We start from the raw sequence: 25587 nt of genomic DNA, 5'->3' as shown, positions 1-25587 counted from the left end.
TGACTTGAGTGGGATGAGTCACTGACGTGACCTTCTTGTATGGTTTTGTGCCCACTCGTGCGGTGGAGGAGAACTTTGTGGGCTATACCCTGCCTTGTTTCAGGGTAGTAAGTTAGTTGTCTTTTGATATCCCTCTAGTAGTGTGGGAGCTGTGCTTTGACCAAGTGGGTGGTGTTATATCCTGCCTGGTTGGCCCTGTCCTGGGATATCGTCGGACAGGGCCACAGTGTCCCCCGACCCCTCCCTGTCTCAGCCTCCAGTGTCTGTTCTGCAATAGTCTATCTGCCGGGGGGCTAGGCTCAGTGTGTCCTATCTGGTCAAATTCTCCTGTCTTATTTGGTGTCCTGTGTGAACTTAAGTATGCTGCCTTTAATTCTCCCATCTCTCCCTCTCTCTCGGAGGACCTGAGCCCTGGGACCATGCCTCAGGACTACCTGGCTTGATAACTCGTTGCTGACCCCAGTCCACCTGGTCATGCTGCTGATCCAGTTTCTGCTGTTTTGCCTGCGGCTATGGAAAACTGACCTGTTCAACACACGTGCTATCTTGTCTCGGATCTGCTGTTTTCGACTCTCTCTCTCTCTCTCTCTCTCTCTCTCTCTCTCTCTCTCGACCTCTCTCTCTCGACCTCTCTCTCTCGACCTCTGAATGCTTGGTTACGAAAGCCAATTGACATTTACTCCTGAGGTGCTGAGGTGCTGACCTCGTGCACCCTCTCAACCACTGTGATTAATATTTTACCTTGCTGGTCATCTATGAACATTTCAACATCTTGAAGAACAATCTGGCCTTAATGGCCATGTACTTTTTAAATCTCCACCGGCACAGCCAGAAGAGGACTGGCCACCCCTCAGAGCCTAGGTTTCTGCCTTTCTAGGGAGTTTTTCCTAGCCAACGTGCTTCTACATCTACATTGCTTGCTGTTTGGGGTTTTAGGCTGGGTTTCTGTATAAACACTTTGTGACATCTGCTGACATCTTATAAATACATGTGATTTGAAATTCCAATATATTTACATACACAGCTCTGATTGGCGAACAGGATTGTCTACACTCTAGCCTAACCCTTCAAAGTAGGAAGATACATTTGCAAATAAAAGGTGACTGGTCATTGTTCAGAATAATCAGATCAGATTGTGATGTCATGCTGTGGGCCACAAACTCCATCCCACCTGAACAGGTTTTTTTTTTTTTTTTTAAAAGCTCTTACAATAAAAGGGCATTTTTCATGAATTCAGTGTTATTTCAACCTCACAGTGTGGAAATATAAATATATATATATATAAAGGATAATTATTTTGACTTCACTGCCCATTTAAGTGAATTCCAAAGACTTATTGGTTCAAAATGAATTATGTAGGGAAGATCTTTGGTTCACACTTGATTTGGATAGTCCAGATTATCCACTTGCTCTGCTACCAACATACTACCAACAAACGATCTGTTGATAAGCAACTGCTTGCTAAAGTTAGGGTTATGGTTAGGTTTAGAATAAGGTTTAGGGTAAGGGTTAATTAAGTAAAGGGTTAGGATAAAGGTTAAGGTTAGGGTTAGAGCGAGGGTTAGGGATACTAGATAGTTAGTTGAAATGCATCTACAGATGGACTATCCAAATAAAGTGTTATCGGTCTTTGTTTTTCTGTTTTTGGCTTTTGACTGTTACAATGTACAGTGAGGACAGTAACTAATAGTTTAGCTATCCATCCACAGTTCCTCAAACTAGACATAGTACACCCCTGACCCTAACCCCTTACCTAGCTAATGCTAGCCACAAATGCTAACGCAACAAGGCGTATGATACTGTACGACCGCTAAGATGTATGATACTGTACTTCCTATATTCTGCCACCAGACCATTCGTAACATATCATAGAAAATGGAGGACGTAATACAGCATACAAAATGGAGAGCATAACATATCATAGAAAATTGAGGGACACAAGAAAAAACATTATATAATGCGAATGGGTGTGAGACACCATTGGCTCTACAAATCAATCCATGGTTTTTACAAATTGGGACACATAATTTGCTACCATGTTCATTTTATTGATTTGTGTTTTTTTTTTAATCAATAATCCGAGACAGGCTTCTTGTAAAACATCTTGGCTTGCTGTTCGTTCATCAATGCATTTTACAATAGATGCTCATCTATCTTAAACTATAAACTATAAGGATTACTGCATGACCACTGCAAGGTTAACCATGATGGACTCAAGTATGAATAGCACAAATACCTTACAGTCTCTGGCAATACATTGAATACAAGCAAACATACATCTTTTTTTTATTAATGTTACAGAAACGTTCCAATATTTTATCGTTTTTAAAGGAGTTCCATATCAATTTATATTAATTCATGAAAAAATTAGCTAACTGCAATATCCAAAGCACGGCAGAAGAAGAGTGATAGAAAAAGTATAGGAAACACTTTGTTTGGATTAGATAGTCAATCTGTAAGCAAAAGACAAGCTGTTGAAATGCTGCTGATTGTCTACAGATAGTTTGTTGAACATCTGTAGATTAACTATTATATAAAGTGTTACCAAAATATAAGTATAAAAAACATGAACGATAGATTGTGAACAAAGAAGATAGGAGATTCAACACAAAGAGTCATTCACATAAAGAGAGTACGCAAAGGTACAATACTGCAGCTATTGACAGCGGTATTTGAGAAAAATGATGCAGGAGTTAGCCTTAATCAAAGTAACATCCATTATTCAATAGCAGACACTCAGAGGCAAGAAGGCTATAGTAGGCTATAGTAGGCTATTAGCAACAGTGGCCATTTTCTATTTTATGACATTAGCACGCTTTTTTCAGTGTGACGTACTGTACTCTTTACCATTATGGTCCCACGGTGTATTAAAGGGTGTTAAAACCATACTTAGATGGCCATTATATTGCCATGTACAGTTCATTTACAGAAGGTGTGAACATTGTTACACGGTAGAAAAGTACTTAAATATCTCTACCCGGTAGATTTGTGCTTGTTTGCAAAGCTAATGCATGTCAACATGTCAATATCATATCTGTAATACATAACGATGTGTAGGCTGTTCACATTTTAATACACTATCTTCCTTTGTTGCTACCACGTAAATACATGATTTTAGAATCACATATAAGGTGGGTCTCAGGAATACTGACAAAAGCGAAGAGAACATAAAGCAGAAATTGATTCAGCTGTAAATAATTCAGTAGTCTGTGTTCTTAGTGCTGAAGCATTTTTACTCACTGCCAGGAAATATACTGCAAATAAGACCAGGAATAAAATAGTCTCAGTTAATAATTACATTTGTACAATTTAAGTCTAACTGAATCAGTTTCTTTCTTATTTTTTTTTAGCATTTAGGGCTAGCCTCAGCAGTAGACTATGTGATCAAATATCACTATGAAAATATCATAAAGTTATCATAAAGAAAGCATACAGAATCACATACACCAGTTGTTTCACCTATAACTGAAAAAGAGGGCGAACTTTTGACCTCAGAACAGCCTCAATTTGTCTCTACAAGGTGTCAAAAGCGTTCCACTGGGATGCTGGCCCATTTTGACTCCAATGCTTCTCACAGTTGTCACGTTGGCTGGATGTCCTTCGAGTGGTGGACCATTCTTGATGCACACGGGAAACTGTTGAGCATGAAATACCCAGCAGTGTTGCAGTTCTTGACACACTCAAACCGGTGCGCCTAGCACCTACTACCATACCCCGTTCAAAGGCACTTAAATCTTTTGTCTTGCCCATTCACACTCCGAATGGCACACATACACAATCCATGTCTCAATTGTCTCAAGGCTTAAAAATCCTTCTTTAACCTGTCTCCACCCCTTCATTTACACTGATTGAAGTGGATTTATCAACAATAAGGGATCATAGCTTTCACCTGGATTCACCTGGGCAGTCTATGTCATGGAAAGAGCAGGTGTTCTTAATGTTTTGTATACTACAAAGTCATGTTAAGTGATTTTAGTTTAGAACTGACTTTTGTTTTGGCAGCTGTTGTATCCTTCTGACTTCAGTATGTCCACAGACATACAGATACATATCATTAGAAATATGTAAGAATGAAATCGACATAAGCAGTAATTATATTATATTTTCTTTTTTAGTCTGTGCTAGTTAGTATCATTTGTCAAAATGATTCACAAAACTTTCGTCATCATTTTGGGGTTTGTCACAGTGGTTCGTGACAGAGCATCGTGTTCAAGGTCATTCAAAACTATAACTGCGTCTGAAATGGTCCCCTAATCCTGCATAGTGCACTACTTGGTCAAATGTAGTACACTATGTAGGGAATAGGGTGCCATGTGGGATGCAATCTATGGCAGGATTTACAGGCTGGATATTTCATCAGCATTGATTTTTTGCAAGGTTACCAGGAGAATGTATACCCGATAATAAACTCAAATTATAGCCTATGAAATACAAAGAGTGATTTTCAACTTAATGGCTATCATTGATTGATGCCCTCAAAGTTTAATTGAGCGCTGCTATCATCTATTTTTGGAATTTTATCATGACTTAATGCCATAGTTAAGTCTCTCTAATCTGCCATAGATTTATCTAGACAGATGACACAATGTTTCTCTCCAACTGCACAGTTTCATAGAGCCTGCGTGCCAAATTGCTCCCTATTCCCTATAGTGCACTACATTCTTATAAAAAAATGGTTCCAAATGGGTTCCTTGGCTGTCCCCGTAGGAGAACCCTTTTGGTTACAGGTAGAACCCGTTTGGGTTCCATATGTAGAACCCTCTATGGAAAGGGTTCGACATGGTACTGAAAATGGTTCTACCTGGAACCAAAAAGATTCTATCTGGAACCAAAAAAGGTTATTTAAAGGATTCTCCTTTGGGGACAGCCAAAGAACCCTTTTAGGTTTTAGATATCACCTTTTTTCTAAGAGTGTACTTTTGATCAGAGCAGAATGGACCTGCTGTGTGTTCAAAAGTAATGCACTATATAGAGAATAGATGCCTTTTCAATGCATCCTTATTTAAGCATAGTTTAATCTGCCATAGATTTTATTTGACAAATGACACAATGTTTTTCTCCAATTACACAGTAACACAGATAGTGAGTCCTATTCAAATCTCACTTGGTTCAGCTATATAAATGCTCAGTGAGTCTCAAGAGGTTTGTGGTTTCGGTTTCACAAGCCGCCATACTCTTCCAGTTTAAAGTTGTTTTGCTGTCCACAGTGAGTGTTCTGCAGTTGTTGTTGTTGTCATCAGAGTAGTAATGCATTCACAAAGAGTGTAGATCAAGATTGGACTATGCGGTCCCAGCGGCTTCTGTCTGCTCCTCCAACCTCAATCAGTGGTCTATAACTATTTCATTATTCCTCTCAGTGGTCCCTTCTACCTCTCTGCTCCAACCGATAAAACCTTCCCATGAAAGTAGGCTTGGAGCCGACAGCCAAGGTGTCGTTGGAAAGAAAATGTTATGGTACAGTAGTTTGAACCCTCCTGGATTCTCAGCTATAGGGCACAAGTAGGTACAGAGCTCTGTGGTAGATTTCGATGTAGAAATGTTCCATGTTGCGAATGTCATAAAATATAAAATATTGAGTGTTCTAACATTATCTCACTTTGACAACAACGGCGGTGTCGGAGCGTATTTTCAGTCAGTAGGGAATTCTCTAAGCAATGTTTTTATTTACAGTATATAGTATAAAAAAATAATGTTGGCTACAGAATCACATAGCTATCAGCCCCATTTTCCCATTTTGTTTATGTGTCTCGTGCCCTAGTGCTTTGCACTAAAGTATGCTTTCATCCATCATCCAACCTGTCAAAAATAATCTGTAGTTTCTTCTTCTTCCGTAGCATGTGAAATGTAATTGTTTTTCCTTTTGAAGTAGATGGGAAAGTGGAAAATAATGTTTGGTTTTTCCCATTAGATCTTAGTTTGACTCCATGGAAGTAGAGTTAAGTGTGCTTAGAACATGCCTCAGCAGTCTTTAAAGTTCCTCATCAATGTTAGTTTACAGGTGCTTGCTTCCCAGGGAATAAAAAGAAGATCAAACAAGGTTGAACATTCATGCTTCTCCACTTTCTCAGTTTGTCAAAGCACAAGGCTACTGTGAGGAGCATTGACATCACACACTCAGTGTACTGTAGCCAAACTAAAGTCTGTCCTTTTCTATTCTCACTACTTCAAGATGGATGATGCAGTTTCTGGTACATGAGATACAAATCGACCACTGTTTAGTATTTGGAATCTTTGCCAAGTCCGTTAGCTGTAACTGTCATTTTCACTGAACTGTTTTGGGTGTTTTCTCTTCCCCCTCCAGGGCCAAAAGTCCATATTTCAGATGTCCACATGCAATGCATTCGGAAAGTATTCAGACCCCTTGACCTTTCCACATTTTGTTACAGCCTTTTTCTAAAATGTATAAAAATATTTTTTTGTCCTCATCAATCTACACACAATACCCCAAAATGACAAAGTGAAAACAGGTTTTTTGATATTTTTGCAAATGTATTCAAATTAAAAAACCGAAAACGTATTTACATAAGTATTCAGACCCTTTCCATTGATCATCACTGAGATGTTTTTACAACTTTATTGGACTCCACTTGTGATAAATTCAGTTGATTGGACATCATTTGGAAAGGCACACACCTGTTTGTATAAGGTCACACAGGTGACAGTGCATGTCAGAGTAAAATCTAAGCTATGAGGTCAAAGGAATTGTCCGTTGAGCTCCGAGACAGGATTGTGTTGAGGCAAAGATCTGGGGAAGGGTACCAAAAAATGTTTGCAGCATTGGAGGTCCACAAGAAAAGAGTGGCCTCCATCATTCTTAAATGGAAGATGTTTGGAACAATCAAGACTATTCTTAGAGCTGGCTGGCCGCCCGGCCAAACTGAGCAATTGTGGAGAAGGGCCTTGGTCAGGGAGTTGAACAAGAACCCGATGCTCAATCTGGCAGAGGTCCAGCGTTCCTCTGTGGAGTTGGGAGAACCTTCCAGAAGGACAACCATCTCTGCAGCACTCCACCAATCAGGCCTTTATGGTAGAGTGGCCAGACAGAAGCCACCCCTCAGTAAAAGGCACATGACAGCCAGCTTGGAGTTTCCGAAAGACACCTAAAGAACTCTCAGACCATGAGAAACAAGATTCTCTGGTCTGATGAAACCAAAATTTAACTCTTTGGCCTGAATGCCAAGCGTCACATCTCGAGGAAACCTGGCAACATCCCTACGGTGAAATATGGTGGTGGCAGCATCATGCTGTCGGGATGTTTTTCAGCAGCAGGGACTGGGAGACTAGTCAGGATCAAGGGAAAGATCAACGGAGCAAAGTATAGAGAGATCCTTGATGAAAACCTGCTCAAGAGGGCTCAGAACCTCAGACTGCGGTGAAGGTTCACCTTCCATCAGGACAATGACCCTAACCACACAGCCAAGACAGCGCAGGACTGGCTTTGGGGCAAGTCTCTGAATGTCATTGAGTGGCCCAGCCAGAGTCCGAACTTAAACCCAATCAAACATCTCTGGAGAGACCTGAAAATAACTGTGCAGTGACGCTCCCCATCCAACCTGACAGAGCTTGAGAGGATCTGTAGAGAAGAAGGGGAGAAACTCCCCAAATACAGATGTGCCAAGCTTGTAGTGTCATACCCAAGAAGACTTGAGGCTGTAATTGAATACATTTTAGAATAAGGCAGTAACATAACAAAATGTAGAAAAGGGGTCTGAATAGTTGCCGAATGCACTGTATGTACTCATTTGGTGGTTTCCCTTACCCTGTTGCCTATATTTTAAAAACATCCCCAGTCCCATATTTGTGCAGCTTGTCATCAGTCAGAAACAAGGATGACTAATTGATGAAACCATGTGGCACTCTTTGGACAACTGTCCTTGACAACATCCTGTGTATTCTCTCTGCAGCCAGACATCCATTTGTCACAAACCAGAAATGCGCTACTCAAAAAGCCCTGGCACCGTCACAGATTGTCTCTGGATAGCGGGAAACGATTTATGGTGAAACATTGAATCTGTCTCCTTCTGAGCAACAATAAAGAACATTCCTAAATCTCACTGGGAGGAATATTAATGATGTGGTCAAAAAAAAACCTATGCTGTGGTTTGGGTCCCTCTTTACTGACAACTGTGTGAGTCTCACTAAATCATTGTTTATCCTGTCAGAACTCTGTTGTGGAGATCTGGGTGACCTCAGACTGCAAGTCTTGCTGGGCCCTCCTGGATTGAGAACCAGAACCACAAGGGATCTGGTCCATGCCTAGTCATACAGGCTTCCTTTCCTTCCCAGCTGCAATCGGAGCGCAGACTGACACGGGTTCCCTGTTGGCATTCCGACCCGTGTTGAGAGAGTTGCGTTCCACGCGGGTCTGGCAGGGCAGGCAGAAGTCCCGGAAGCACCTCTTGAAGTTCTCATCCAGGAAAGCGTAGAGAACGGGGTTGAGACTACTGTTCATGTAGCCCAGTGCAATGCAGAGGTGCCAACTGGCTTTCACGTAGGGGTTCCTGTTAATAATAAGCAATGATAAATGATGTATAATTCATTTTATTTTATGCCCTTTTTCCAAGTAATTTGACCTAATAAAATAAGCAAGATTAATAAAAAGCAATACAAGCACACAGTAAAATTAACAAGAAAATAAAAGTACACAAAACATAAATTCTTACCTAGAGTTGATCTCCACCAGGGTCTTGATGATGATGAAGATGTGGATGGGTGTCCAGCAGATGATGAAGGCCGCGACGATCACGAGGACCATGCGGGTGATGCGGCGCATGTTGCGATCCTTCTCCTTAGAGCCGGAGAGCAGGCGGACACTGCGCAGACGCAGTATCATCAGACCATAGCAGATGGTGATGACCATGACAGGGACGATGAAGGCAAAGATGAACACGCAGATCTTAGTGACCGTGTCCCAGTACCAGTCAGGGTCGGGGAACTTCAGCGTGCACATAGTCTGACCTAGGAAGAGAGGGGTGAAGGGGCGGAGAGAGGGGTGAAGAGGCGGAGAGAGAGGTGAAGAGCCGGAGAGAGGGGTGAAAGGCGGAGAGAGGGGTTTTGACCAAAGATTTAACATGCTGTAAATTTGCAGGAAGAGAGACTTATCCCCTTATTTAATGGGATTAAAAAACAGACAGTTCTAGAGAGAAGACTGTAGTAGGTTTATGTTATAGAGATCATTCATATGTTGACCAAAGATTTAATATACTGTACATTTTTGTAGTAAGAGGGATTTATCCCCTTATTTAATGAGATTAAAAAACCAAGAATTTAACAGAAATATTCCCCAAAACATGTTGAGTTTCAAATGATGAAAACTCCAACATGGGTGAGGCTATACAAGAAATCCTTTGAAAGAAGTGTAAAAAAACGTGCTTGCTAGTTTAACGATGCTGTCTCACCACTGTCTGTCGTTTTGGTCACAGCCATGACCATGATGGGCACTCCAATGGCAGAGGACAGAACCCAGATCAGAACATTGATGATCTTACCCTTGGCAGGCGTCCTGAACTCCAGGGCTCTCACTGGGTGACACAGAAAATTACGGTTCAATTGCAACATATATTACAGCGACTGCTGGACTTTTTTCATTTTTATGTGGTGGATTATTGGTTCTAAGCACCCTTTCATTTATTTACGCGAGAGGATAGGAGTTGATCTGGATGCATTCCAAATGGCACCCTATTCCCTACTAAGTGCGCTACTTTTAAGCTCTGGTTAAAAGTAGTGCACTATAAAGGGAATAGTGTGCCATGTGGAATGCTTTTCTCCCTTTACCTGGGTGGCACACAGCGATGTAACGGTCCACAGACATCATGGTCAGGGTGAAGATGCTGGTGAACATGTTGTAGTAGTCGATGGCGATGACCACCTTACAGAGGACCTCTCCGAACGCCCAGGTCCCCATCAGGTACTTGGCGCTCTGGAAGGGCAGTGTGCTGGTGGCTAGGGCGTCCGCTAGAGCCAGATTAAAGATGTAGATGTTGGTGGATGTCTTCATCTTGGTGTATCTGTGGACAGAGGCAGAGAAATGAGTTAAGTAGATGTTGCTATAAAAGCGTCTGTTGGTTTCTTCGAAGATGAGTAAAGATAATTGATCTCTTGCTGTGTGTTGAACATGCGTGGAACAGCAAAACATGCTGTTCTAATTGTTTTCGGAAACATTTCTATTTCTATCTGAATGAGTGATTAAAGATTAAAGCATTACTGAGCTACAAGTAGCTCTAACCACATAATTCAGTGTATAGTTTTTCTAAAGCATTGTCATGATCAGATCATGATCACTGTTTAAAGATGAACATTTTCCTGATAACATTTCCCACTATGGGATCTGTATTAGATCATAACTACTTCTGATACTTTTTTGTTCTATTCCTCTAAAAAAGGCCAATTTCGAATTTCCGTAACTCCCCCACAGATAAGTTTTCTTTAGAGTTTATTAATTAGACCTTCTCAAGAGCATGTTGGTTGACTCACTAGTTACAGAGATATTGGCTTACTGGGGACAGCAACTCTCTGAAGGCACAATATACAACTGAAGTCGTAAGTTTACATACACCTTAGCCAAATACATTTAAACTCATTTTTTTTTCACAATTCCTGACATCTAATCCTAGTAAAAATTCCCTGTCTTAGGTCAGTTAGGATCACCACTTTATTATAAGAATGTGAAATGTCAGAATAATAGTAGAGAGAATGATTTATTTATTTATTTTATATTCCCAGTGGGTCATTAGTTTACATACACTCAATTAGTATTTGTCAGCAATGCCTTTAAATTGTTTAACTTGGGTCAAATATTTCAGGTAGCCTTCCACAAGCTTCCCACAATAAGTTGGGTGAATTTTGGCCCATTCCTCCTGACAGAGCTGGTGTAACTGAGTCAGGTTTGAAGGCCTCCTTGCTTGCACACGCTTTTTAAGTTCTGCCCACACATTTTCTATAGGATTGCGGTCAGGGCTTTGTGATGGCCACTCCAATACCTTGTCTATTTGGAAGACCCATTTGCGACCAAGCTTTAACCTCCTGACTGGCCGCTCAGCAAGGAAGAAGCCACTACTCCAAAACTGCCATAAAAAAGCCACTCTACGGTTTGCAACTGCACATGGGGACATAGACTGTACTTTTTGAGAAATGTCCTCTGGTCTGATGAAACAAAAATAGAACTGTTTGGCCATAATGACCATCGTTATGTTTGGAGGAAAAAGGGGGAGGCTTGCAAGCTGAAGAACACCATCCCAACCGTGAAGCAGCATCATGTTGTCAGGGTGCTTTGCTGCAGGAGGGACTGGTGCACTTCACAAAATAGATGTCAGGAAAATTATGTGGATATATTGAAGCAACATCTCAAGACATCAGTCAGGAAGTTAAAGCTAGGTCACAAATGGGTCTTCCAAATAGACAATCACCCCAAGCATACTTCCAAAGTTGTGGCAAAATGGCTTAAGGACAACAAAGTCAAGGTATTGGAGTGGCCATCACAAAGCCCTGACCTCAATCCTATAGAAAATTTGTGGGCAGAACTTAAAAGCATGTGCGAGAAAGGAGGCCTACAAACCTGACTCAGTTACACCAGCTCTGTCAGGAGGAATGGGCCAAAATTCACCCAACTTGTGGGAAGCTTGTGAAAGGCTACCCGAAACGTTTGACCCAAGTTAAACAATTTAAAGGCAATGCTACCAAATACTAATTGAGTGTATGTAAACTTCTGACCCACTGGGAATGTGATGAAAGAAGTAAAAGCTGAAATAAATCATTCTCTCCGCTATTATTCGGACAATTCACATTCTTAAAATAAAGTGGTGATCCTAAATGACCTAAGATAGGGAATTTTTACGAGGATTAAATGTCAGGAATTGTGAAAAGCTGAGTTTAAATGTATTTGGCTAAGGTGTATGTAAACTTCCGACTTCAACTGTATATTCTATCTTAACTGACTTTGTCTTCAAAACAGTTTTCTGTTAGTCATAGCCCATGGGTCTGTATGTAAAAGGCTGTAGAGGTACAGACTACACTAGTGTTGTCATTGGTTTGCCTAAAAGAGTACAGTGCTTGTCGATTAGATTTTTGCACTCCGCTGCACGGCTTTGTGGATAAATTAAGTCAATTTAGTCAATGGTCCAGATGTGTGTGTTCACCATAAAAGCTATTGCCTTTCAAACACCAAAAGGACAACAAAATTAAACCAAACAACACTCAGAATGAAGTAAACAACATTTACTGGAATATGGAAATCAGCTCTTGGCGTTGGTCAGTTGTTGACAGTGACTGTAAGCTCCAAACCTTACTGTTCCCTGTTGCCCAGTAATAAATACATTGTAGCCTGTTGATTTTCCTCTCCTTGGTCGATAACATGTATTAACAGTCCGTGCACTTCCAGCTCATACTGCATAAACACTACCAGCCAATTCCCTCTGGGGACTGGTGCTATAATGGAAGTCAGCAAAGAGACCTAGAGCCAGAATTGTGATGACCATCCCATGTTTAGGCATCCCATTTGCGTATGAGATTAATGGTGGGTTAGGGGTGAGAAGGGGCAGGGCTGTCGAGTGCCTGCTGCTTTGAGCTGCTGGTCATTTGCTGCTTTCTCTTCTGCTCCTTCGGCTCCCACAGAAGTGTTAAACCCTGCTGACTTTGCACTTGACCTGCTATTCATTTCAGTCAAAATACGTCTCATCAAGTCACACAGACACGCATGCCAATGCACACATAGACACACACATCTAATTACCAGACAACTGGAGGCTCTAGTCCTCGATCTTGATCAGGGGAGGGTTGCGATTTAATCACAATTGGTTTTGGAGTTGGAATTTGATAAATGTCCTCCTTTCTGTAATGCATTCTCCCTGTAGTTAAGGAACTAATCAATATGTGGTATGGTAAGACACAGAGCTCTGAGCTCTGAGCTGGGGTGGATTTATCTTTCGTTGTGCTCCTCTTGCACACAAAAGTCTCTTCGCTGTCCTTATTCTGCCTAATATCATGGAGCAATGAACTGAGACAATCAAAATGGCCTATTGCATACATATCATCTCAGTTCCCCGAGACATACAGTGAGGGAAAAAAGTATTTGATCCCCTGCTGATTTTGTACGTTTGCCCACTGACAATGAAATTATCAGTCTATAATTTTAATGGTAGGTTTATTTGAACAGTGAGAGACAGAAAAACAACAAAAAAATCCAGAAAAACGCATGTCAAAAATGTTATAAATTGATTTGCATTTTAATGAGGGAAATAAGTACTTGACCCCTCTGCAAAACATGACTTAGTACTTGGTGGCAAAACCCTTGTAGGTAATCACAGAGGTCAGACGTTTCTTGTAGTTGTCCACCAGATTTGCACACATCTCAGGAGGGATTTTGTCCACTCCTTTGTTGCCTTGGCCGTGTGTTTTGGGTCATTGTCATGCTGGAATAGCCATCCACGACCCATTTTCAATGCCCTGGCTGAGGGAAGGAGGTTCTCACCCAAGATTTGACGGTACATGGCCCCGTCCATCGTCCCTTTGATGCGGAGAAGTTGTCCTGTCCCCTTTGACGGTGGGGATGGTGTTCTTGGGGTCATAGGCAGCATTCCTCCTCCTCCAAACATGGCGAGTTGAGTTGATGCCAAAGAGCTCCATTTTGGTCTCAGCTGACCACAACACTTTCACCCAGTTGTCCTCTGAATCATTCAGATGTTCATTGGCAAACTTCAGACGGGCATGTATATGTGCTTTCTTGAGCAGGGGGACATTGCGGGTGCTGCAGGATTTCAGTCCTTCACGGCGTAGTGTGTTACCAATTGTTTTCTTGGTGACTATGGTCCCAGCTGCCTTGAAATCATTGACAAGATCCTCCCGTGTAGTTCTGGGCTGATTCCTCACCGTTCTCATGATCATTGCAACTCCATGAGGTGAGATCTTGCATGGAGCCCCAGGCTGAGGGAGATTGAAAGTACTTTTGTGTTTCTTCCATTTGCGAATAATCGCACCAACTGTTGTCACCTTCTCACCAAGCTGCTTGGCGATAGTCTTGTAGCCCATTCCAGCCTTGTGTAGGTCTACAATCTTGTCCCTGACATCCTTGGAGAGCTCTTTGGTCTTGGCCATGGTGGAGAGTTTGGAATCTGATTGATTGATTGCTTCTGTGGACAGGTGTCTTTTATACAGGTAACAAACTGAGATTAGGAGCACTCCCTTTAAGAGTGTGCTCCTAATCTCAGCTCGTTACCTGTATAAAAGACACCTGGGAGCCAGTAATCTTTCTGATTGAGAGGGGGTCAAATACTTATTTCCCTCATTAAAATGCAAATCAATTTATAACATTTTTGACATGCGTTTTTGTGGATTTTTGTTATTCTGTCTCTCACTGTTCAAATAAACCTACCATTAAAATTATAGACTGATCATTTCTTTGTCAGTGGGCAAACATACAAAATCAGCAGGGGATCAAATACTTTCCCTCACTGTAATAACATATTTCTATTGATCAGGTGGAGGGCGATCTATTGCATGACGGATGGCTGAAAGACCTGTCAATCATGGGAGATATCTGAATTCTTATTAGCCAATGCCCGTCGTCACGTGATTGGGTCCTTCTCACAGGCATCTCAGCTCCACAGTAGGCTACAAGTGAAGACAGACACACCTGGGATGCAACTGCACTTGTTCTTCTTACTGAATTCTGAGGTGCATATTGAAGATCTTAGAACTGTCTACATTTAGTTTTCGCCCGCCAACAAGATGAGTATGCCTGACGAACAGCAAAAGCACTAGCCTACAGGTATGTCAATCTACTATGCCCCAAGGTACATTAAGTTTACCTAACCTATTGGTCAACTTGTCATTCTGTGCGAGTAAACAATATTCCATACATACTCTGGGACAGTTGTGGGATGCGATAGATCCAAAATGAATATAACCACTCACATCAAAAAAAAATTTAAACAATGAGGCTAATGCAACAGAGAGGCTATTTCTTCATATTATAAGTGCAGCAATACGCAAACGGCAGTAGATTATAAGTGCAAGTCAGAGCCAGAGTAAAACTATTGCCTGGAGTTTCTGGTGCTCAGATGTGTTCTGAGGCAGAATATAGCAGGATACAGACATTTATACTGTTCTTGATGGGAGGTTTCTTTCGCCGTCTGTTAGAACCCTTTGATTCAGCATAACTTAATCTATGAATCCGTCTGTGCTTCCTAGCTCCACTGTCAGCACTGTCTCATATTTAGCATATTTATAAAACAATAGTGAATCAGAGGGAGTTGTTATACCCCTTGGATGGGTTTTCTCTCTGCATATGTAGAATCATCATCGCCAGCCCTAAGCTGGCGTGATCGGGACTACATTCCTACACTACACCCTCCACACACACACGCACATGCACACATACACACACACATCTCCTTCACCACCAAGTCCCTTCTGGTGTTAACTGTCCAAACCATGGCCTACTTCCATCTGCCTTGAGCCAATGTTACAGGAGCCAGGGCTTACACATGATGCACACACACACAGACACACACTCTTGCACACACGCACACTGAGACGGAGATGCGACGAGAGACGCATCGAGTGGGTGGCCTCTGGGCTCTGTGGGTGGATGTTGATGAAGTGGCTAGAGAAGGAGAGAAGACGTGGGTGGTGGGGGAAGAGCCATGATGTCATATGCACAGTGTCACACACACACACACAGGAGCTGAAACACACCAGTACTGGCAGGATGGTAAAAGGATACGGTGTTCTGTACAGCACTGTACGGTACGGTCGGTTCAGGGAACTGGCTTGGATATTTTTACGGGGGTGCAGCTGCCAACCCGAAGCATTTTCTCAGCAGGTTACAGCATCAAGGCAGGATTCATCACAACGTGTTATGTTGATGACAGCTGTGCATGCATTAATCACAGAAGACGGAGAAGATTAGCTTTGATATTTGCCCACAGTGCCCACTCTGTTAATGCTATCCTTTTAACTGGTTCTGGACCTGTAGTAGTTAGCTAATGTCACAAGTTTATAGGGGTGGTTTTGTATGTCCATCCTCCCTGTTGGAAGCTTGAAAAAAAAAAGTGGGATATTTGTTCCAACGTTGTATTAAATCATGCTGTTCACAACGATAAACACGAACTCTGATAGTATCATAGACCCCTGTCTAATTGGGGATTGTAGCGCTGTAGCTGTCATTGCTGTGTCCCTAGAGCAGCGGTTCACAACCATTTCCATTCTGTGGACCACCAAATCACCGTCAAAACATCTTGAGGACCACCATTTGCAGAGTCATGACATTTATTTTACATAAAATATCTTGCCGGACAAATATAGACTACATTTTATCATTGAATGATTAAAGGTGTCACGATTCTCTAAAGCTGAACCCAGAAGCTGACCAGGACAAGGTGAGTAAAATGAAGGTGAGTATTTATTTACAGTCTCGAGGTGAAAATAGAATAATCCAGGAGACGGAGCGGCAGCGGAGGTGAGTTGATGAGAGTGAATAGGCAGATCCAATGATGTCACTGAAACCACCGACGGCCAGGCAAGGGAGTTGAATGTTCTGGGAGGATGACTGTAGACAGAGTAAACGGGGCTGAATAACCGGCAAAAAGTACAGAACAACAAAACTAACTCTGGTAAGGGAATGGATGTCAGGTCAGGGCTTATGAAGAGAAGAGGTGATGATCAGGACCAGGTGTGCAGATGGCTGATGAGATGCAGGTGCGGGTAATCAAGAGTTCTCCCGCCTAGCTTCGTCGCCTGGCAACCAGACAGGGTGCATTCAGGAACCTCAGGAAACAGACTCCAAAACAAAAAACAGTCAGCTCAGGCAGAAAACAGACTCGGGAAGCGGAATTCCTGACAGTACCCCACCTACGACGAACGCCACCGGGCGGACAACCCGGATGGAGGCGGTAGAAGTCACGAAGGAGGGCATCATCGAGGATCTGACGCCGAGGAATCCAACTCCTCTCCTCAGGACCATACCCCTCCCAGTCCACGAGATACTGGAAACCCCGACCCCGCCGTCTGGAATCCATGATGCGGCGCACCGTGTAGACTGGACCACCTCTGATCATCCGAGGAGGAAGAGGCGGAGGAGGTAGCAGAGGACTGAGGGGCACAGGCTTGAGGCAGGAGACATGAAAGGTGGGGTGGACTCTGAGCGTTCTAGGCAACTTGAGTCGAACCACAACAGGATTGATCACTCTCTCCACCACAAACGGACCAATGAACTTCGGTGACAGTTTCTTCGACTCAGTCTGCAGAGGAAGATCCCGTGTAGCCAACCATACCTTATCTCCGATGGCATAAGCGGGGGCTGGAATCCGGCGACGATTCGCCTGGAGCTGATAACGGTCAGAAACTCTAAGGAGAGCCTTTCTGGCCCGATGCCAGGTCCGGTGGCAACAACGAATGTGGGCCTGGACCGAGGGTACCGAGAGATCCTTCTCCTGAGAAGGAAACAAGGGAGGTTGGTAACCGCACAGGCACTGGAAGGGAGACATCCCAGTAGCAGATGTAGGGAGAGTGTTGTGGGCATACTCGACCCATGGCAACTGAGAGGCCCAAGAGGCGGGGTTGGAGGAGACAAGGCAGCGCAGCGTGGATTCCATCTTCTGGTTGGCTCTCTCCGCCTGACCATTAGATTGAGGGTGAAATCCAGATGTGAGATTGACAGTAGCTCCAATGGCCAAAAAGAAGGATTTCCAGACAGCAGAGGTAAACTGAGGACCACGGTCGGAAACTATGTCACTGGGCAACCCGTGGACCCTGAAAACCTCCCTAACCAGGATCTCGGATGTCTCAGAGGCAGAGGGAAGCTTGGAGATGGGTACAAAGTGGGCGAACTTGCTGAATCTGTCCACAATAGTCAGAATGACCATGTTCCCATCAGAAGAGGGCAATCCAGTGACAAAGTCCAGGGCCAGATGCGACCATGGTCGCCGGGGAATAGGTAGGGGGTGAAGAGGTCCAGAGCTGGCACGATTGGCACTTTTATTCTGTGCACATACTGGGCATGCAGCAACAAACCTCCGGGTATCTTCTCCCATGGCAGGCCACCAAAATCGTCTGCGTAGTAACGCCATCGTCCGAGCCACCCCCGGGTGACAAGCCATCTTGCTGGCGTGGGACCATTGGAGGACGGCAGAACGGACAGACTCAGGCACAAACAACCGACCGGGTGGACCGTTACCGGGACCGGGCTGCGTCCGAAGGCCCGCCAGAACCTCCTCCATCCTCCATGTGACTGCTCCCACGAGGAAGTTCTGGGGAAGAATCGTCTCAGTCATGGCCCACTCTCCTCCGTCTTGGAGAACATCCGGGACAAGGCGTCCGCCTTGCGTTCTTAGACCCAGGCCGGAACGTCAGGGAAAAATTAAAGCGTCCAAAAAACAAAGCCCACCTGGCCTGACGCGAGTTGAGACGTCTAGCCGATTGCACGTAAGCAAGATTCTTGTGGTCAGTCCAGACAATAAACGGTTGCTCCGCTCCCTCCAACCAGTGATGCCACTCATCCAAGGCCAGTTTCACCGCGAGAAGCTCCCGGTTACCCACATCGTAATTCCTCTCCGCAGACGAAAGACGACGAGAGTAGAAGGCGCAGGGATGGAGTTTACCGTCAGTGGAGCTTCGCTGGGACCGGATGGCGCCAACCCCCACATCAGACGCGTCCACTTCCATGACAAACTGCCGAGCAGCATCAGGTTGAGAGAGAATCGGGGCGTTGGTGAATCGACTCTTCATTTCCAGAAATGCTAAGTCTGCCTCAGGATTCCAACTGAAGGTCCTGGTGCTAGAAGTCAGGGCAGTTAATGGAGCGGACACACGGCTGTAGTCACGGATAAATCTACGATAGAAATTTGCAAACCCCAGAAACCTCTGGAGCTGCAATCTCGTATCGGGCTGGGCCCAATCCAGAACTGCCCTAACCTTCTCTTGATCCATCTTAATCTCTCCCCGGGAGATGATGTACCCGAGGAAGGATGTAGTGTGGGCGTGAAATTCACACTTTTCGGCCTTCACAAACAGGCGGTTCTCCAACAATCGCTGCAGAACCTGCTTGACATGCTGGACGTGGCTGGAAGGCTCCTTAGAGAAGATCAAACTGTCATCCAGGTAAACGAACACAAACAAACTGATCATATCTCTCAAGACGTCATTAACCATGCTCTGGAACACTGCTGGAGCATTGGTCAATCCAAACGGCATCACCAGATACTCGAAATGACCCATCGGTGTATTGAAACCAGTTAACCACTCGTCCCCCTCTCTGATCCAGACCAGATGATACGCATTGCGTGGATCTAGCTTAGTGAACACCGTAGCACCCTGTAAGGATTCGAAAGCTGAGCTCATCAATGGTAGGGGATACTTGTTCTTGACCGTAATATCATTCAACCCCCGATAATCAATACAAGGTCGAAGAGAGCCATCCTTCTTACTCACAAAAAAGAATCCTGCCCCCAGGGGTGATGACGAGAGACGAATGAGACCAGCAGCTAGAGACTCCTTTATGTAGGTCTCCAAAGCTACCCGTTCAGGTTGAGAGATACTGTATAACCGTCCCTTGGGATAGGCAGCTCCAGGGAACAGGTTAATGGAACAATCATAAGGTCGGTGGGGAGGAAGTGACAGAGCCTTCTGCTTACTGAACACTTCACCCAATTCGTGATATGTTTCAGGAACCAGGGACAAATCTGGGGGGTTAGAATAACTGACCTGACTGGGAACAGAATGGGAATAGACCGTCGTCAGGCAGTTAGCATGACTTTCAGTGCTCCAACTAGTTACCTTGCCAGTCACCCAATCAAATGTGGGATTGTGTTCTCTTAGCCAGGGGTATCCAAGAACCAGAGGAACATGGGGAGAAGGCAGAATGAAGAAGGAGATAACCTCTGAATGATTCCCTGACAACAACATCTTCACCGGTTCAGTCCTCATAGTGATACGTGCCAGACTACTGCCGTCCAGAGTGGTTGCTTCAATGGCTTCCGGTAACTTCTCCTTGGAAAGCCCCAGCTGTTCCACCAAGTCGGCATCTATAAAGCTGCCATCTGCACCTGAGTCGATAAATGCGTTAATCGCTAAACTCAGTCTTGTTCATGAGTGTAGCAGGAAAAAGGGGTCTAACAGAACTATTGAGAGGTTGAAACTGACTCGCTAAAAGACCTCCCAAACTTAGCGAGCCGAGCAGTTTAACGGGCGCTGGGAACAAGCGGAGATGTAATGTCCCGAGCTACCACAGTAGAGGCAGCTGTTGGTCTCACGTCTACGTTGGCGCTCCTCCTTGGTTAACCAGTGCCGCCCCACTTGCATGGGTTCAGGATCTGGAAGCAGGACCCCTCCACTCATCCCGTGAGGTGAATAATGATCGACTCGTTCCGGTCCACTTCCTGACCCGAATGGTAATCGAGTAGCTGATTGATGGGACGTGCCCCATTGCTTCTCCCTCCTTCTCTCTCGGATTCTGTTATCCACCCGAATCGCTAATGCTACCAGACTGTCCAGGTCACTAGGCTCAGGATAGGAGATCAACTCGTCCTTGAGTTGCTCCGACAACCCCTGGTAAAAAAACGCTTGCAGTGATTCCTCATTCCACCCACTCTCCACAGCCAATGTCCTGAATTCAATAACAAATTCTGCCACACTGCGAGCTCCTTGGCGAAGAGAGAACAAATGCTTAGCTGCGTTCTTACCTCGGACAGGATGGTCAAAAAGGTTCCTCAGCTCTGCCGTGAACTCCTGGTATGACACTATGCAGGTGTCCTGTCGTTCCCATATGGCTGAAGCCCACTCCAGAGCTCTTCCACGCAGCAGTGCAATAACAAAAGCTATCCTAGCCTTGTCTGTGGCGTAAGAGTGGGGCTCCAGATCAAGCACTAGCCCACACTGCATAAGAAATGAACGGTATCTTCCCAAATCCCCTTCGTATTTATCTGGCGTCGGAACCTTGGGCTCACGGAAGGGAACATCTCCAGAAGCGACAGGTGAGAGGGGTGAAGTAGGTGGTGGATGATCTGCCGGCAAACTGAGCTGAGCCTGGATACTCGTCAGACTAGCAGAAAAGTTCCGAACCGAAAGCGCGATCTCCTGTAGCGCCATGCTGTGTTGTCCCAACATCTTCTCCTGATGGGAAATGGCATGGCGAACGGAGTCCAGGTCCGCTGGGTTCATTTCTGGACGGATCGTTCTGTCACGATTCTCTAAAGCTGAACCCAGAAGCAGACCAGGACAAGGTGAGTAAAATGAAGGTGAGTATTTATTTATAGTCTCGAGGTGAAAATAGAATAATCCATGAGACGGAGCGGCAGCGGAGGTGAGTTGATGAGAGTGAATAGGCAGATCCAATGATGTCACTGAAACCACCGACGGCCAGGCAAGGGAGTTGAATGTTCCGGGAGGATGACTGTAGACAGAGTAAACGGGGGTGAGTAACCGGCAAAAAGTACAGAACAACAAAACTAACTCTGGTAACATGAGGCTGATATGCTGACACAACATACTGTTCATTGCTAACGATCCGGCAGGGTATGGATGTCAGGTCAGGGCTTATGAAGAGAAGAGGTGATGATCAGGACCAGGTGTGCAGATGGCTGATGAGATGCAGGTGTGGGTAATCAAGAGTTCTCCCGCCTAGCTTCGTCGCCTGGCAACCAGACAGGGTGCGTTTAGGAACCTCAGGAAACAGACTCCAAAACAAAAAACAGTCAGCTCAGGCAGAAAACAGACTCAGGAAGCGGGATTCCTGACAAAAGGCCTATTATTATTATTATTATTATTATAAACAATTTGCATTGTGAAAAGTAATGTGACATTTTTTATAATATAATTAATAACCCCAAAAAACTGGAGAGTAACCAACATATGGAGGAGGCAGATCCTTAGAATCACTGCTGCAGGCTACAGAGGGCCGTGTGTGTGTGTGTGTGTGTGTGTGTGTGTGTGTGTGTGTGTGTGTGTGTGTGTGTGTGTGTGTGTGTGTGTGTGTGTGTGTGTGTGTGTGTGTGTGTGTGTGTGTGCATGCGTGTGTTAGATTCACTGCTGCAGGCTACAGAGGGTCGTGTGTGTGTGCGTGTGTGCGTGCATGCATGTGTTAGATTCACTGCTGCAGGCTACAGAGGGCCGTGTGTGTGTGCGTGCATGCGTGTGTTAGATTCACTGCTGCAGGCTACAGAGGGTCGTGTGTGTGTGTGTGCGTGCTTGCGTGTGTTAGATTCACTGCTGCAGGGAACAGAGGGTAATTTTAAAAATGTCAGTCAGTGGCCTTGGTTCCAGGAGAAACGGGATGGAGATGGAACGCTTCCTTCTCTTGACGCTGGTGAATATTGATTACTGTCTTATTGAACACAGCTTCATCTGACCACAGGCATCATTTGTATGTTAGGCACGTACACCCAGAGTCATTGATCACAGTCTGTCACCACTAGCTAATCACCCGTCCCAATATTGACCATGTTCGCTGGGCTCCAGTCCACAGTGTGTAACTTTCAGACAGTTTAAAAGGCAGCACAACATGAAAATATATCTTGCTACTGTAACGGAAGTGGTATAGTGAACCATTCTTGCTTGATAACTAACCTTGCCTCAGATGAGTTGAGGAAGAGTTGTGTTTGCTTCATGACTTATTACCGAGGGTTTAGCTCAGAAGGCTAACAGAGTTGTGTGGTTCATTGGACACGCAGACTCGAACCCTAGTTAGTCACACTGCTTGTAGACATTCTCTGTTGTGAGGGTGTTTCAATCAGCCAGTTTACTACGAATTGGAGACATTAGCATTTAGACCAGGGGATTGGAGGGCCAAAATATGATCTGAGTGGTAGCCAAACAAATAGACATTATGTATTTAGAAATATAGAAGGTAAACAATAGCTTTTTAGTAAGCAATCATAAAAGCACACTTCAAACAATCAAATTGTAGCCATATAACACCTAACACATTCTGGTTACCAGTAAAGACGTATTTGTAACGAGGGTCGTATAAAGGGGACCAAGGCGCAGCATGTAGAGTGCTCATACTTTACTTTAATGAAAACAGTTAAACAAAACAACAAAACGACAGCCAACAGTTCCGTCAGGTATACTAACGTCGCTGGAGGCTCCGGACTGGGGAGCGTCGCTGGAGGCTCCGGACTGAGGAGCGTCGCTGGGGGCTCCGGACTGAGGAGCGTCGCTGGGGGCTCCGGACTGAGGAGCGTCGCCGGAGGCTCCGGACTGGGAAGCGTCATTATAGGTTCCGGACTAGTGACCGTTGCTGCTGGCTCCATGCCATGGATCATCTCTATAGGTTACGCGCCAAGGATCATCACTGGAGGCTTCGTGCCATGGATCATCTCTACAGGCTTCGGACCATCGATTATCACTGGAGGCTTTATTCGTGGAGCTGGAACAGGTCTCACCGGACTGGGGAGACGCACTGAGGGCCGAGTGCTCAAAGCAGGCACCGGCCGTACTGGGCTATGGAGGCGAACTGGAGGGAGAGTGCGAGGAGCAGGCACAGGACTTACTGGACTATGGAGGCGCACTGGAGGGAGAGCGCGAGGAGCAGGCACAGGACGTACTGGGCTATGGAGGCGCACTGGAGAGAGAGTGTGAGAGGCAGGCACATGCTCACCACAATAAGCACGGGGAGTTGGCTCAGGTCTCACCCCTGGCCCAGCCAAACTACCCGTGTGCCTCCCCAAAAAAATTGTTTGGGGCTGCCTCTCGTTCTTCCCCGGTAGGCTCCGATATCTCTCTATTACCTGGCCCCAAGTCCATTTTCTCCTTTCCGTCCACTCCTTATGTGACCTGGTGTCCATTTCTGCCTGGGCATGCCGCTTGATCCAATCATGGTGGGTAGTTCTGTCACGAGGGTCGTATAAAGGGGACCAAGGCGCAGCGTGTAGAGTGCTCATACTTTACTTTAATGAAAACACTTAAACAGAACAACAAAACGACAGCCAACAGTTCCGTCAGGTATACTAACAAAACGGAAAACAACTACCCACACCAACACAGGAAAACAGGCTGCCTAAGTATGGCTTCCAATCAGAGACAACGATAGACAGCTGCCTCTGATTGGAAACCATACCTGGCCAAAACATAGAAAACAAAAACATAGAATGCCCACCCACCTATCACACCCTGACCTAACTAAACAGAGAAAACACAGCTCTCCTAGGTCAGAGCGTGACAGCATTTACAAAATTGAACAGTTGAGGCACAGAAACTGCAACCAACTTTCTATGTTCATAAGGCCTTATAGCTTGAATATGTTTCAAATAACTTGAATATTGGAAAGGTGTAACAATTTGTATTTGCAGCAGGAAGTCTGATCTGTCATCATTTCTCCCCCACTGTTTTCTCCATACTCTGCGGCAGTGCCCTCTACCCCTCATCGCTTCCCACCGCCTCCCTGACCAAACACACACTACTCATCCCAGAGCTCTCGCTGTGTTCTTCAAGCTGTCGGGACAGAAGTAGAACACACGCACACTACCGAGTAAGAGAGGAGACATGCAGCAAGACACGGGAGCTGGTGTTGACTCACACCCATCCTAAAAAACACCCCAATAAATCTTCCACTCCACTCGGTACAATATTTCAGGCTGGAATTGATCATCTTTGTGTGTTTGAGTAAACACTTCTCCAAAGAAAGGATTTCGACCTAATCAGAGTTAAACGATGTCAGTTTATGGAGTTTGAAGGTAATCTTACTCAAGTTTATGGGATAATTCTCCCTAGTTTTGGAGAAAGCTTTCCCCCTGAGACAGCTCTACTAATGCCCTACGTATGGATAAACCAAGCACACCACCTACTGTAGTACCCCAGCTACACGACTCAAGCAAGACATTTTATCAACTGCACCCCCACACATTCGTAACATTAGCCATTACAGTTTTTAACAATTGCTAACAATTGCTAACAATTGCTATACTTAAGATACTTTTTCTAAACTCTTAACACAGCAACACACCTACATCACACAATTAGCTAAATAGTTAATTTCTGCTCAAAATCACATTAGACAAAATTAAATCCATAGTTTTTCACAATTCAGTTTCTTTTTACTGTAAACCACTCCACATTTTTTGGTTGAGTGTTGAATGTGTGCATTTTTGGCAACATACTATATAAAAGTGAATGAGTCATCTTTACTCCATAGAATGTACAGTAGAAAAAAATAGTAAGTGACAGAATTTCTGCAGTAAAAGCTTTATTAGAAACATGAAATTGCTGCCTTGATCAACAACAAATCCAACATACATGGCCTTGGTTCCAAATGTGTTCAAATAAAACAAAATTACAGTATAAAAAAAGCACAGAAGGGAAAAAACACAAAAATGCACAGTCCTGTTCTAATCTATACGATCTTCGGCATTTGGCCACGTTCTCGTCCACATCACATCTTATGTCGTCTCTCGCTATGCACCTTGGATAGAAATGCTTGGCATGTCTTATCCACCCCTGGCAGTCTTCAACTGAGATGTGTCAGCAGCCGGCATCCATTGCATCCAGGAGGGACATTTGGTCATGTGGCCGATGATCATACACTTTCCATTCCTCAATGGGGTTGAGGAAAGGTGCGTGGGGGGGAGGAAAAGGGAAACCATTCTTGGATGGGCTGCAAAC

The 25587-nt window shown here is 44.5% G+C and overlaps 1 protein-coding gene across 1 annotated transcript in view; it reads right to left on the bottom strand.

Annotated features, from left to right (window-relative positions):
* Nucleotides 1-7599: 7599 nt before the first annotated feature.
* Nucleotides 7600-25587, bottom strand: part of LOC106588639 (delta-type opioid receptor) — a 37636-nt gene continuing 19648 nt past the window's right edge. The window contains exons 2-5 of the mRNA XM_014177816.2: nt 9775-10007; nt 9399-9521; nt 8664-8958; nt 7600-8501 (exon numbers count right to left, since the gene is read on the bottom strand). Of these exons, the coding sequence (XP_014033291.1) occupies nt 8261-8501; nt 8664-8958; nt 9399-9521; nt 9775-10007 (892 nt within the window). The 3' untranslated portion in view covers nt 7600-8260. The remainder of the gene's footprint in view (nt 8502-8663; nt 8959-9398; nt 9522-9774; nt 10008-25587) is intronic.

Source organism: Salmo salar, chromosome ssa27 (assembly GCF_905237065.1).
Source record: "Salmo salar chromosome ssa27, Ssal_v3.1, whole genome shotgun sequence".
NCBI classification, from domain to species: domain Eukaryota; kingdom Metazoa; phylum Chordata; class Actinopteri; order Salmoniformes; family Salmonidae; genus Salmo; species Salmo salar.
Note: the sequence above shows the minus strand (reverse complement) of the source record. Positions and strands in the feature narration are given on the sequence as shown.